We start from the raw sequence: 16028 nt of genomic DNA on the forward strand, positions 1-16028 counted from the left end.
TTATGTAATAGGAGTCTGTCGTTTCCTTTTTATATTTGGTAAAGGTGTCATCAGGTCTTTACAGTAGGCCTGGTCTCTGTGCCGGGTCCTTAAAAAGAATCTTGTGCCATCAAGTGCTGGCTGATATATCTGAAATACTCTGGCAGAATCTACTCCAAGATTCCCTTTTCGTTCTTCTTATCTCTTTATGGTATTCAGTAAAAGTTTTCCTGTATGTTGTCCAGTTCTTGGGTTTTATTCGATGGCCTCCTTACCTCTTTTCTTAGTGTTGTAAACTGTCCCCTATCTACAACACAAGTAGCGAGCCAGACGTTGGAACTGGCGAGTATGAAGACATGGATTAAAGAATCTTTCGACGAAACAAGTCCAAGTTGTAATAAGAAAGGTTTTATGAGTTTAAAAGCACTTTATTTTATATTGCACTATTACAAAAATACTTTGTCACAAAACGTTTTTAACTAAGATTAATTGTGTTCTTATTCTTCTGATACAGTACGTTAAGTTTTGGATTAGATATTACACATTACATACAGCGCTAAAATCGGCAACATTGCCTCCCCGATCTACTTAATTGTAATTCTCCGATCCCGTCTGACACCTAGACAGAAAACGAGAAAACGAAAGTCGAAAACCATTTAAGTCTTAGTAACACATAACAATGGATGAAATATACAACTCCGTTCGTCGATTTTTGTTTTCATACGTACGCCCGGTTCATTTCTTATAGCAAAGACTCAATAAATATACACTGACCTTTATAAGGCGGTACATTTGTATCGGTTTCTAATAATGTGAACATTTTTTTGTGATTAAATTAAAAATAAAAGCGCATTTCTTTAAAAAAAATAAAAAATATATACTCTTATTAAAAATTAAAAATAATTTCTAATAAAATAAGAAATTGTTATTTATGCCTTACAGAAATGATAATATTTGACCTTCTACGTCTGAACAGTATCCCAACCTGTCATAAAAACTTTTGCGGACAGATAAAAGAGTTTCTGCTGTAACAGAATTGGAGACTTCTCTTATTCGATTTTTTAATTCATCCAAATTTTGGGCTCTAGCCTCAGGATGACCATAGATAAATGTGCCCAAAAAAAGAAGTCCATAGGTGTAAGATCTGGAGATCGCGCAGGCCACTTTATCTTGCCTGTTCCACTGATAACTCGATTCGGGAAAGTATTGTTTAAGTACTCCCCAATTATTCGAGCGTCGTGAACTGAACAGCCGTCATGATGAAACTCAATATTCTCCAGATTTTCATCAGGAAGATTGAGAATAGCAGGAAAAACATGATTCTGTAACAAATCGAGGTATACTCTACTATTCAGGTTACCCTCAATAAAAATTGAACCTATTATGTGGTCTCCTAAAATGCCAGTCCAAACGTTAACTTTTTGAGGATTTTGAGGTCGGTAAACAACACTTCTGTGATGGTTTTCCCTCGTCCAATACCTCGTAATGAAAGGATTGTGTCTCCGTTCTGACGAAACAGAAGACTAATCGGTGAATAAAACATTTTTAATCAAATTTGGTTCATCATTAGCCTTCATTATTAGTTTCATAAAAAACTCCATTCTTCGAAAGTAGTGGTCTGGATAAAGCCATTATACAATGAAGAAAAGACTGGATAAACTGTGCCACATGGAAATCAAGAGCAAAAGCCTTAAATACCGTTCCAATACGATAATTTATAAGAAAGAAAAACCACCAAAATTATTATTTTTAGCCATTTTAAAGACGAAAGAAGCCATTTTTCGATACATTTACGAAGAAAATTTATAATATGAAACAATAAAGCTAAAAGATTTATTGCCCTTTGACGTATTCCGAAAACAAATAAGCCTTTCTGACCCATTCATGGTAAACATTAGTACCTCTTTTCTTAAATAAATAGTCAAAGCAGTTTAGATACTAGAGGAACTATTTTGTGACATTTTGTAGTCGTGAAAACAAAACCTTTTTTAATAATTTTTACATTGAAATGATGAGAATTGGCGGTAACATAATATCGAAGAGTGTTGTTTATTAATAATTGTATCGAAAAGAATAAATGATTATTGATGTTAAGACTATAACACTTAATTTTTACACATGTCTGCTCCACCAAGGCATTTGTCTTATTCGTCTTGGTTTTAATACTGGGCAGTTCTCTTGGTATGATTTGAAAATTGCTCCTTTATTTGATTAGTATGTTACGTTCTGTTTTCATTTTTATCTTAAGGTCCGCTTGCCATTATGCTAATTTCAGTGCAAGTCCAAGTTATAAAAATACTACTAGTAGTAGTACTAATGTAGTAGTAGTACTAAAAATATTAGTTAGTTGCTCGAGTCGATTTAGCATGAAAAATGTGGGTTTGTGTTTGCAACTATATTAATTTTAATTAGCATGTAGGCGTGCGCTTTACCAATTTTGTATTGATAATCTAACAATTAAGTTTGTTTTATGATTAGAGTAAACAAAACACACAGGAAACAAAACAAAAAAATGGATCGAGAGAAGAAGAAAGTTATCCAAAGGAATATTAAATAAATTGAATGAAGAATTATTAGTAGAAGACCCTTTGGTATATAAAAATTTTTACGAATGAATAATAATTTGTTTAAAACATTGTTAAGACCAGTTGAAATCACTTTTAGTTAATATTTTATCATTTTTAGTACAAGAAATTAAAGAACGTGCTCTAAGTTTTAGTACTCAATCGGCGCGCGCATCTAATTTGTAGATAAAATATTTTTAGTACTAAATTCATTACCGAACATAATGGCAAGCAGACCTTAATCTGCGCGTTCACCAATATTTGGGTTCTTTCAGTAAAAAATTCGTTCAGTTCTGTAACTTCGGGAATCCTGGTCTATTTACGTTGTTTTGATTTTTAAAAAAGATGTTTAGGCAAAGAAGGTTTTTGTCTAATGTAATATGTATCTCCTTGTTGTGTTGCTCCGATTTTTACATAAAAATCTTCTGTAACTATTATGAATTTCGCTTTTTTTATTTATTATTTGTATTAAATCTTCCCAAAAAGTCTCTGCTTCTTGGTCTTCAGAGTTTCCCGCTGATACAGATCAATACGTAAAAACTGAATTCTTAATGTATATAAACTCTTAGAGGAAAGAATATGACTGAACACAGAGATTAAGCGACTTAATCAACTTTCTTTAATGTTACATCAAACAACTAAAAACATTTTTAAACATTGTTCACCTTGATTATTGAGGATAGCTTTCTTTAAAGTATACTGAACGGCATTCAGTAAATGAAAAACAAACTCAAAGTATTTCAATTAAGTAACGTCTTTAATCGGTTAAATTGAATTGGAATCGTTAAAGAAAAGCTTTTTAATCTTTTATAAACATCTTTTAAACGGAATTGAGGCACTTGACCCATTAAAAATTTATAGAGCTTTATTAGTGCAGAGGAAACAGCGTTCGGAAATCAGAATATAAAAAATCTGACGAGTTTATATTCTAGAGACATACTAATAATGGGCATATAAAAATAAACAGATGTGATATATATTACGAGGGAGATATCAGTGATATAAGACGGTAAGATTCTGGTGAATTCTACATTATAAATGTTATCCACCACAGAAATATCAACAATTAGAAGAAAGTTAATTATATCATTATACAAGATTATTAAATGATGTCGAGATTTTAACGAATTTGTCCTAGGCCATATATTTGGCCATTTAATTCAACAAAGCAATAGCAACTTTTCCTAAAGGTTTAATTTTTTACATAATTATATATATATATATATATATATATATATATATATATATATATATATATATGTATTGCGTAGATGGACCTCATACAAAAAGCCACTTTTGCCCATTTACTGTATATATCACAATTCGTTCCTTCAGAAATAAAGATAGATATTATCTAAGTTTTATGGAAACATTAATCCTGCAAAAAGCGGAAATATATTCGTTTTAATGTTCCTTAGAAAGGCGTGCCATATAAGTCTCGGGAGTCTGTAGTGGGTCTGCGAAGGCAAACCGTCGCATCGGAATGTCCATTGGGAACTCTAAAAATGATCGTTAACCCAGATGGTAGTACAGACGGATTTCTGGAATTCCTTTGGAAGAGGAAAGAATAAATAATGGAATTTTGAATATTATTAGCATCGATCGGTGAAAATTGGCACGTTATATCCAGTAATATCCAGTATATCGTTTATCGGTTATGACATTATTGACATAATTGGGAATATATTTTTTAAATAATTCGTGATATTGCAGAAATATTACTGAATGATCCCTTAAGAGGTATTTAAAAAATTACCAAAAATGAGCAATTTCTTAAATACTTTCTAAATTAATATTGACTATTTTTAATGTAATGTAATTTAAGGACAATATGTAATAGTGTCATATTCTTGTCATTGTTAAGCGTTTTATAACTATTTCCTTTTCCAACGGGATAGTGAGTGACGGATGTTCATTCAAAGCGATAAAAAATAATCTTAATATAAAATTTGTCATTATTTTTGTCATATTTGCGCTCAAATTTAAATACATTCCGGAAAGTTTAAAAACTTTCCTAGAAATAAATTACAACTTCTATTCTTTCTAACTTCTGTCTAGTTCGAGAGAACTTTTCGCCAGAGACGATGCTAGTGACATTTATAAACACACGGTAATTCAAAAACGTGCATTACAAAAAGGAATAATATAATGAAGGTGAGATGTTGTTTCGTAGTGAAGCGTCCCAAAAAAGGAAGGATAGTTTTGATGGTTCGATTTTAAAAAGGCTTTCCTTTTTATAGTGCCTGCTCTAATTTTAAATATTGCCCTTTTCTACAAAATAAAAACGGAATATCATTCTTAGAGTATTCTATGGATGAACGGTTCTTCATTTCTGCCCACGACTGTCTAATATTCGCTTTTCTATGTCATGTTATGCCCGCTTGTTTCCTTATGTCATAGTCCTATCTTAAATTGCGACGTCTTCTTGGTCTCTTGGCGCCTCTTGGATAACACAGTGTAATTTTAGTGGATCATTTTAATCATTTTAATGTCCTTTAGTCATATTACATATTTTAAAGACATTCAAAAAGGAAGAGGAGTACCCAAAACAAGGTTCCTTAATAACGTCGATGAAGATATGAGAAATATGGGAATACGTGCTTAGCGGAGAAAGGGGATGGTTAAGGATGACTGGAGAGAAATTCTTGAGGAGGCTAAATCCTATGCAGGGTTGTAAAGCCATAATGATGATGATAACGATGAAGATATAGTTCTGTGGATTATATCGGTGACGTTGGTTTCCTGTCTTATCCATTATATTCTTTTTTGATCTCTCTTTGTTATACCTAGCATGCATTGCTCTATTGACCTTTGAGTGACTTTGAGTTTCGATATTATCTCTTTCTTTAGTGTCCAAGTTTTGCAGCCGTATATCATGATTGGTAGTATACACTAATCGAATGCATTTGTCTTCAGCTGAAGTTGCATCTTCGATTTGAATATAACTGCATTTCTACTAAAAGAGTTCTAAGCAGTTTCATTCTTCTGTTGATTTCTGGAACTAAGGAGCCAGATTTATGTATTAATTGTCCCAGGTATACATACTCGTCTACTGTCTCAAGTGCAGTGTTGTTTATTATTACATCTTGGACATCCACTAGCTCGATGTACTAGGTTCTTGTTTTTGTCCATTTTTAGGCCAACTTCATTGCTAGCTTCATTTAGATCGCTTATAAATTCTTGTTGTTCTGCAGGATTACTAGCAATCAAAACGATATAGTCTGTAAGTCTTGTACTACTTGATCTTCTCTTTCACCCGATTTGAATCCTAAAGATTATTTTTATTGGGAATACTTAAAAAGTTTTTTTTTAGGGAAAAAGTTAAAAATTAAAATTTTCACAAACTCTAACTAAGGATGCTATTGTGTATAATTTCTGCCATCTAAATTTGCTGACGCTATATAGCGGGAGTACCGTCAAGTACGAAATTTATTTGCATGCTTGCGTTCCTTCTCTCAGTCTGTCTTCGGTTCTAGCTCTACCTGATGAGTTCTTAACAAAGACGAAACATATTATGTTTTAGTTTGAACGAGCATAAACTGTTATAGGTAAGGCAAGCTAGTGCCTAATATACCGCCCTGTATGAAATGATTTACATAAAGAAAATATCAAATATTTCTGCTATATAAATCCACCCGTCCAACTAATTGTTCAACGACCCCCGTAGAAGTTCGAAATATGTGTCTCAAACCTTAGAAATTGGAATTCGGTTGACATAATGCTTCTTTAAATTTTCGGTATTGCGTCGTTTGCAATTATTGCAATAAATCAGTGCTTTGTTTGTCTTCATTGGAGAAACATCTATAAATAAAGCCAAATATTCAATTTAAATCTTCTTATCTTTGAATAAAGTTTGTGTGTGTGTGTGTGTGTGTGTGTGTTTTTTTTAAATTAGTTCCAAATGTTGATTAAATTTTACTGTACATACAACATCGATAATAAACTACACATTGAGTTATAAGTTATGGACTATAAACATTTGTATAGACCTTCTTATAAACTCTTTGTCATTTATATTTTAGAAAACTGATAAACTGAGAACTATAAAGCGAAACGTCTTTTATTAAACCAATGAAGCAGCCGACTGTTTTTTTTTATTTGCCAACCCAAATGACAGATTAAACCTCTGCATTTACTAGTTGAATACTTTTGAAATATATGTATATATATATATATATATATATATATATATATATATATATATATATATATATATATATAGGGTATGTGTACTCTTTATTCTTTAATTCCAATATATCGTTGGTGGTCACCAACATCATCAGGGAATGCTACAGTTTAGTTACATGAGAAATCACAGTCCTTTAATATGATCATACTTACAATGCGAAGATAATGCCATATCGAAAGCTGGTCATTATTTTAGAAAATTACAAACATATAAAACATTGAAAAATGGTACAAAAACAAACATAAATAAATGCTATTGTAAACAGCATTTTATTTAATGACTATGAAAAATCTTAACTACATGTTCAGTTTATTGACGTTTGAAGGATATACCTATCCTTTAAAAACTAAAAACTTTTTTCCCTTTATCGGCCAAAAAGAAGGTTGTTGTGACTATGATATTGGCTTGATGTTTACGCTGACAGTGAGTCCTTTACTTGATTTCTATTAAAGTTGTTTTAACACAACTTTAATATTCTATTAAAGTTGTTTTAACACAACTTTAATAGTGCTCAACTTTTCGTCTTATTATACAAACAAAATATCTACCAGTTCCTTATTGACACAAAATCTACCTTATCCTGGCCCATCTGGAATAACCAATATCGAAATCTATTGTGTTTAACTGCATAGAAAAACAATTTACCCCTCACTTATTATAAACCATTTATGCAAATATTTCTGACTAAAATCCTAATCTTTACTACTTATCTCTAGGTACAATGGCTTATAATATAAATTTTAATATTAGGAAAAACCCGAAACCGTATTTTAATTTTCAGTGTTCATTGTTTTGTAAAACTCACACCTATATTTTTGTCCTGTCAAATCTATTGAGGATTAACAGTTCTTGAAATCCTTTAAATACTATGACGCACTTTTCACTGGAGTACAAAACTATTCTTATTTTTATCTTAATTCTAAAACAGATTCCTGCATATATAATATTTAAAAGATTTTTCCAAATTTATAAATCGACAATCATAACAATACACTAGACGCCACTGATATAAAGTCTAAAAACCCCACCTAACCCGTTAACTTTATTTGCAGAGAACTGCCATGGAGCTCAGTACTTCGGAAAACTCATAGGAAAACTTTCCGAATTACACCACGGCGTCTCCGGTGAAGTTTACGCAGTGGATGCGAGGACTTTGTACATCAAGGATTTCACTTATGACGGACAAGGACCTGGTAAGATTTTTAAAATTTGCTTTACGTCCTCTCTGAATGTGACGAAAAGTTTGAAGTATGATAAAATTTTTAATATTAGATGCAGAATGTTACTGTAGATTATTAAAATGTAAGAGGAAATGTGGAAGTTTTTAGTTAAGTGATAAAAAGTTGTCAGGAAGTTATTTGAGTGTCTAAAGTTGAAAAAACATGCGGATGGTTTAAATATTAAAGTAACTTATTTTCACAAGAAAAAAAATTATATTTATAGAGGATATTATTATTGCAAGGATATAATTCAAAATTTTATTTTATTTACTGTGTATTCAGAACAAATTCTATATTGACAATTTTTGTTTAGTTTTTCTATTTTACTCCCTGCTATATTGTTAAACATAGTTTAAAAGTTCATTAAAAGAACAATTATATATATATATATATATATATATATATATATATATATATATATATATATATATATATATATATATATGTATATATATATATTCATATATATGGTGTGCTTGGTATCGAAGAAAATTTGGAAACTACAGATAATATAATATATTTCATATCGCCCCAAAATGCATGATCCGAGCAGGCCCCAACAGTATTTTACCATGCCCATTTTCAAAAATCTATGGTTTCCCATTTGAATACAAAAGTTTTCTTTTTGCTTGGAAGCATATTTCCAAGGTATGATAAACCACCCCTTCGAAAAGAGCAGGTAAGAAGAGAAAGGGGAAAATGAGAAGCGTAAGCAAGAAGAGAAAGAGGAAAAGGAGAAGCGTAGACAAGAAGAGGAAGAGGAGAAGAGAAATCATAATTAGTTTGTCTCAAATTCATAAAAAAAATTAATTAGAGGTTAGTCAAACTACTAGTAGAATAGATAAATTAGAATAACAACACAACGATTAAAAAACCGATTTAGAAAATAAAATAAAAGAACAACAAAGTGAATTTAATTTAGAAAGACAAATAGTTAAGTCAGAAAGAAAAATTAATATTTAAGTTTCTTTATCTGATATTGTTTCAGTAACTAATGTCGAATCAGCACAAAACAGCTTTATCATCTTTCCTAGTTGCACCAAGCACAAGTATAGTAGTTATATAAGTATAAATAGCTGGACAGAAATACTAGTAGATATGAGTCTCTAAGAAATTGATTTCCCATGAGTGACTACGAAAAAGAAAAGATACTCTGGAATCTATAGTTGTACATTTGAAGGACCAACTAGCGATAGTAAAAATTAAATAGAAAAGTTAAGAAAACAGGTATCAACTTTGAAGCTGGAACAATTTACAATTACAAGAATTTCAAGATGCTTTGAATGAATTACAGGTTTAAAATCAGTATCAGCATTAAGAAAAAGAGAACAGTACCGAAGAAGTAAGTCTCCGGAAGACCACAGTTAAACAAGAAGAAGATAATGATCAGACTTCCCTGGTAAACCTTAAACAGGTTTAAAAAAAGAAAAGGACTTAAAAGTCATACAAGAATGGATTAAAAATGGAGTAAGACCTATTTAGCAGAAAATAACCAAATGCGGTGGAACTATGAAGGTCTACTGAGCTCAATGGGAATCTCTGTATCTTTCCAATGATCTAGTATATTTAAACTTCGGGAAAGTTCCGATGGAGTAGCTACGAACAGTTGGCAAGTGGTAGTCCCAAGATCGCATATTAAAAGTGTGTTACAAGAACTTTGTAGCATCCTTTCTGGAGGACATTTTGGTGACAAAACAACACTGGTCAGAGTTTGTAATAGATTTTACTGAAATAATTGTTGCCGAGATGTACAAGATTGGTGTAATAAATTTAATTTATGTAACAGTAAAAACGCCCTAGAACCAAAAGTCGTGGTAAAACGGAACAATTTCTTTTGAGGAAAGCTTTTGATCGACTTGCAATAAAAATTCTTTGTTGTACTTGACAGACCGATAACAGAAAGAAGAAACAAGTATTTAATAGTCATAATGGATTATTTTTCAAAATTACCTGAAATTGAAGCCCTTCCTAATCAAGAAGCGATGCAGTATCAGTCGGAATGGTCGAATACACGAGCACATCCCAACACCAGACGGACTGGTGACAATGGAAGCCACAATTATTCGACTTAAGGCCAACAACGAAACACTAAAAATAGTGTCAGCTTACGTCAGACCACATGATCCGATTTTTAACGAAGATTTGAGCCTAATACTGAACTCAGAAGAGCCAACTATAATTATTGGAGACCTAAATGCTAGATCCCCCAATTGGTTTGACAGGACGACCAACCGAAACGGAAGATATCTCTGCAACCATCTCGAGAACAGACCGAACACACATGTCATCGGACCAACAGAACCGACATGTTTCCACGGAGAACTCCCTACGTATCTTGACATTGCAATCCTACACAACGTGGGTCAACAATACGAGATACACTCTCTAAATGAAGGCGATTCGACACATAACCTAATCGTCCTGACCCTGGGTGCATTAGAATTGAACTATTTGCAGCCCCACAACAGAAAGAAGATAAGTTGGCCAAACTTCAGAAGAATTGTGAGCGAGAACATCGGTAACATCCCAACAATTAATAATATTACAGAACTAGAAGATAGTGTAATAAAACTAGAACAAGCAATAAACAATGCTATCGATGCCAGCTTCAAAACCGAAACAATCACAAGACAAAAAGGAAGATTCAGGGATATAAGTATAGAACTTCAAAACCTAATCAAAGAGAAAAACCGGAAAAGAAGAAGAGCCTACCGCACAAGAACGGTAGAAGACAAAAGGATTGCAATTGAGCTAGACAGGGAAGTGAAAAAACAACTTCAAAATCATAGAAATGAAAGCTGGGACTCCTATATCGATGAGCTAAATCCTAACAAATCCGCCTTCTGGAAGTTATCTAAAATCCTCCGAAAGGACAATAAACCCATACCTCCCCTACACGAAGTAAACGGGATTGTCCATACGGAAATCGACAAAGCCGAAGTCATTAAGGACGAATTAGAAAGGGCGTGTAGAAACAACGAACACCCCGACGATGACATAGACTTTGAAGAAGAGGTAGAAAGAGCAGCGAGAAGACTTAGAAGGAAAAAGGGCAGAATAGGTATTACACATACATCTCCCGAAGAAATAAAGGAACTTATAAAAATGACAAATGCCAAAAAAGCCCCAGGACCCGACAACATCACAAACAGGGCGCTGAAAAATCTACCAACAAAAGCTATTGTTTATATCACTAACATAATAAACAGCATGCTAAAACTACGATATTTCCCAGATAGGTGGAAAGAGGCACACGTAATAATGATTGCAAAACCTGGTAAAAACGGCACATTTCCGCAAAATTACAGACCTATCAGCTTATTATCATCTATAAGCAAGATAGCGGAAAGAGTCATACTAAGAAGACTCAATGAAGAATCACAAATGCTAGGAACCATACCAGAGGCTCAATTCGGGTTCAGAAGCGAACACTCCTGTGAATTACAGGTACTACAACTTACAGAATTTATCACCAAAGGATTTAATGAAAAAATGTACACAGCTACAGCTCTTCTGGACGTCAGCAAAGCCTTCGACAGAGTCTGGCACCATGGACTCATCTATAAAATGAATGAATTTGGTTACAGTGAGGCGATGACATGCCTTCTTGCGTCATATCTTGCCAACAGAAGGTTCAGAGTTCGAATAGGGGCAACCCTATCCGAAGTCGGGACCCTGGAGGCGGGTGTGCCTCAGGGAGCGGTGCTGTCTCCTTACCTGTACACCATCTATACGGCCGACACGCCAAAAGAGCCAGGCTCTCTGTTGAGTCTTTACGCTGACGACACAGCAATAGCTGTTAGCTGGAGAAACCCGGATCATGCAGCTAATCATCTGCAAAGAGCACTAAACAGATTCCAAAGATGGTGCATAAAATGGAAAATAGCCCTAAATCCAGACAAAACACAGGCTGTAATGTTTAGTCACAGAAGAAGTGTACCAAATCGCGAAATTACAATTGAAAACACCCCAGTAGACTGGACCAACCAGGCTAAATACCTAGGGTACATCTAGACAAGAAGCTAACGTTCACTGAGCACATCAATCAGCAAATACGCAAAGCCAAAGCGTTAAAAAGTCAGCTCTCGACACTTATTGGAAGGAAAAGTAAACTACGATTTAAAACCAAAATCAGGGTTGCGAATAGTATTATCCTGCCAGTCCTAACATATGCATCCGCAGCGTGGGGACACACCTGTAAAACAAACAGGAAAAGATACAGACCACTCAGAATCAAATAGTCAGAGATGCCCTTAAGATACCAAGGTACGTACCCTTGAGATACGTATATAGAGACTCAGGACAAACAAGAATCCTACGCACGCTAGACGAGAGAGCATATGAAATTTTCAACGGACTAAGAAACCACCCAAGCAGAATGTTAAGAGAGCTGACTAACTACAATGAAAACATAAGGACGGTACACAGAAGACCAAAACAACAGATAGCTTGATATAGGGAGAACTCGAACGAATAAATAAAGAATGAGATGGTTGCAAGAAGAACAAGCAAAGAAATGCAGTCAATCAGAAAATACACCAAAAAAACTCTGGCGAGAGGGTACGCTTTTCTTTTTAGGTTTTTTAGGTTTTTAGGTAATTATAAGTCCAATATACACCGGGGTGTGTGAGAGCATTATATACTTCTGAATGCACACCCCAATACACGCACACAAATATAGGATTAAGGAAAAAAGGAAAGAATTGTTGCCCAGGCATTTTATAGTCCCGAAGTCACAAGGAAGTCCAAAAAAAAAAAAAAAAATTTAAATTTACCTTATATAGCAAATATAGAAGGAGCCCGTCAGGCCATAACTACATTCACTAAAAACCGAGGATGTCCTATTACCCAGGGCATCTTAAGTCAATTTCAGATCATAAGCCTCCTCACGTAAGTCACACGATGAGGAGGGGTGGTGGAAAAGCCTGGGGGTCAGATAGGTACCACTTCGACTAGCGAGGTGTGACCGGTTTGATCTTCGGACATGTGGATCCCATTCTTACACTGGTATACACATGTTCCTAGGGGCAGGGTTGATCACTGCGTGTGTGTCTGTGTGTCGGAATGGTCGAAAGACACAACTAAACTGTTTGTCGATACCTTTCAATGTTTATCGCTGATAATCGAAAGAATAGGACACTTTAATTTCCCTATTCTCGTTAGCCAATAGAAGTTCCGAACATGAAATAACCAATTATTCTCTATCGACGATGATCACTGGAAGAGAAGCGAAGGTTCCTATTTTTGGAAGATTGCCTCTTTACGAAGAAGAAAGTTTACCTCTGACGTACATCAAAAAATTGAGAGAAAAATTGGAAAAATTCTACGAATTTGCTCGTTAAAGTTTGAAACTTCAAAGTGATAAAGCCAAGACCAGGCTCGACATGCATACTACTAGTACAACTTTCGATAGAGGTGACCCAGTACGGTTATACAATCCCACACGTAAGAAAGGACTTAGGCGGACTTAGAAAGGGAAGGCGGATGCAAAAAATACACGATCTAATCTACCGCATCCAGTTTACAGCTAGAAGTAAACCAAAGGTAGTTCATATCGACAGAACAGCGTCATAACATGGAACTAATCCACCCTGTTGACTTCAATTGGTCTCTGATAGACTAGTTATTCGAGGCGAATAACTATAAAGGAGGGAGCAGTATTACGACAGTTCCGTATATCTATATAGAACAAGTCCCTTGACAAAATTAAAAAGTATTAAAGAAATTTAGAATGATCCAGATGTTACAAAGAAAATCCCGAAATGTCTAGTAATATCCGAAATGTCAGAAAATGTATATAAACACAAGGAGTTGACAGTTTAAGGAACAGTAGCATTTGAGTTTTTGAAGTATATAATTGTCATAAGTTAGAATTTTAAATAAATTGATTTGAAAGAAGTGTACCACTATTGTCTTGACCTTTGGGTCTTTTAGTTTCTAGTCATTTTCCATTTTCTCAACTTTTCAGTGCAATGCTTCCATCTCCACCATTATTTGTTTATGCCGATATATACATATTGGTCTCTTTGATTTTGTACTATACGATGTTCTGTTACATTGTTTACCCTTCGGTTTATTCTTATTTTTTCTTACCATATATCAAAACGTATGTAGCAGCCCTAGTAAATAAGTTATTGAAAATTTGTGGAATAATATCCAAAATATTATTCTATATAATTGGAGAATTCCCTATCGGAACAGTAGACACTTCTAATAACTTTATGCAGAACCTGAGACTAACCAATCGTACAATAAAATGTATTTGATTGATTTACGCGCCAAGTAGAAAGCCTGAGAGGCATTTTTATGGTAAAATTGTCAATAAATTACCTTTTCTTCTCTTTTCGTACTCACTAAAAGGAATTTGGGCGAAAGAAAAAAATGCTAATGGCGTGAAAAATTCTGAGAGACATTTGGGGGTTAAATTGGGGTGAAAATAAGTTATACACGTGGAAAAAAGCTTTGACTGACGGCTTATAAATTATGGAGAGGGTTTCGTCTCAGGAGGATTATGTAATTTTGAATTGTTTATTACTTGTTCTGTAAGTTGGTAAACAAGTAAATAATTTGGTTTCGGCTCTCAATGTAATAAGTAACGTACACTAAAAAAACTGTTCGAACAATATATGATCTACTGGTAATGTCTGTTTGATAACCTAATGAAAATGATCGGACGTATATGTCATAAAGACTTCTTTAAGAAAGTAAGTTTTTTTTGGGACTTTAAAATAATCTAGGTATCTACCAAGCTTTTAGTTAAAATATACCTATAGAAAGAAAACCCAAATATTTTATGCGGAAAATTTGGAGTTGTTATTTAGTTATTAAGAAGTAAGTACGAAATAAAGAAAGGTAAACGTGTCCAAATTAAATCCAACAAACTGATAATAGATGGTCGAGAAAAGAGATGGAATAGGAACACCAACTAGCTGGAGGACCATCCTGGAGGTGGTTCAAAAAACTAGCAAGCAATGAAAGGATACATTATTCGTTGATGGACGAGGCAAAGAAACAGGAAATGATTGCAGATAAACTCGGGTACAAAAAAAGTGAAATAAAGAAAGAAAGGCAAGAAAACAAAAATAAAAGACGAAAAAAACAGGAGAAAAAATATAAAGAGTTGAAAATAAGCATATGGAACATAAGAACTATGCTAGCTCCAGAAAAAATGTTAGAAATAGGAAAAGAACTCAAAAAGTCTAAAATAGATATTGCAGCACCGATCGGTCTTAAACTTATACGCCCCCACAGAAACAAGCAATGCAGACGAAAAATAAATCTTTTATAATAGGGTCAAAGAAGAGATAGAAAAAATACCCAAAGAAGATGTCATATTTGTACTAGGAGACCTCAATGCCCAGATTGCAAAAGAAGACTTTTTACAACAAATTGCAGGAAAGCATACAATACACTAAAACACGAATGACAATGGGCAAAGACTATGTAACCTGGCAATAAGAAGAAGTTTGTTAATAAGCTTAACAAAATTTGAGCAGCCTAAAATACATAAGGTAACATGGAGGTCATCAGATCAAAAAACATACAGTAAAATTGAGCACATAATAATTAGTAAACGAAAACAATCGTCAATAAAAAATGTAAGACCATTTAGAGAAGCGTGTGCAGATTCAGACCACTACATGGTCACAGCCACTATAAGACAAAAAATAAAATTGAAACAAAACAAAAAAACCAACATAAAAAATGGAATGTTAATAAAATGAGTAATGAAGAAGTAAGAAAAAAATATGAAGAGGCAGGAACAAAACAAAAAACGGATGGTATAACCAAGAATCTAGAAAAATAACAGAAAAAAGTGTAAGCCAAAATTAAATGGCTACGAATATATAAAGAGGAAGACAGAGAAGAATATGAAAAATTAAGAAAGAATGCTAAGAAAGTGATAAGGCAATATAAAAGATGGGTAGGCGAAAAAATGCAGGAAATAGAGCAGGAAAAAATAAACAGAAATACGAAAAATTTTTACAAAAAGATTAAAGAACAAAACAAAACATACAAAGGCAAAATGTACGGAATGAAACATAGAGAGGGAACAGTGATAATAGAGGATCAGGA

At 33.6% G+C, this 16028-nt stretch overlaps 1 protein-coding gene across 2 annotated transcripts in view; it reads left to right on the top strand.

The window, feature by feature from the left end:
- Skel (DM13 and DOMON_DOH domain-containing protein skeletor) overlaps positions 1-16028 on the top strand; it is a 158380-nt gene that overhangs the window by 23742 nt on the left and 118610 nt on the right. For both annotated transcript variants that reach the window (XM_072530675.1, XM_072530674.1), the window contains exon 2: positions 7785-7925. In XM_072530675.1, the coding sequence (XP_072386776.1) occupies positions 7785-7925 (141 nt within the window). The remainder of the gene's footprint in view (positions 1-7784; positions 7926-16028) is intronic.

This window comes from Diabrotica undecimpunctata, chromosome 4 (assembly GCF_040954645.1).
Source record: "Diabrotica undecimpunctata isolate CICGRU chromosome 4, icDiaUnde3, whole genome shotgun sequence".
Lineage (NCBI taxonomy): Eukaryota > Metazoa > Arthropoda > Insecta > Coleoptera > Chrysomelidae > Diabrotica > Diabrotica undecimpunctata.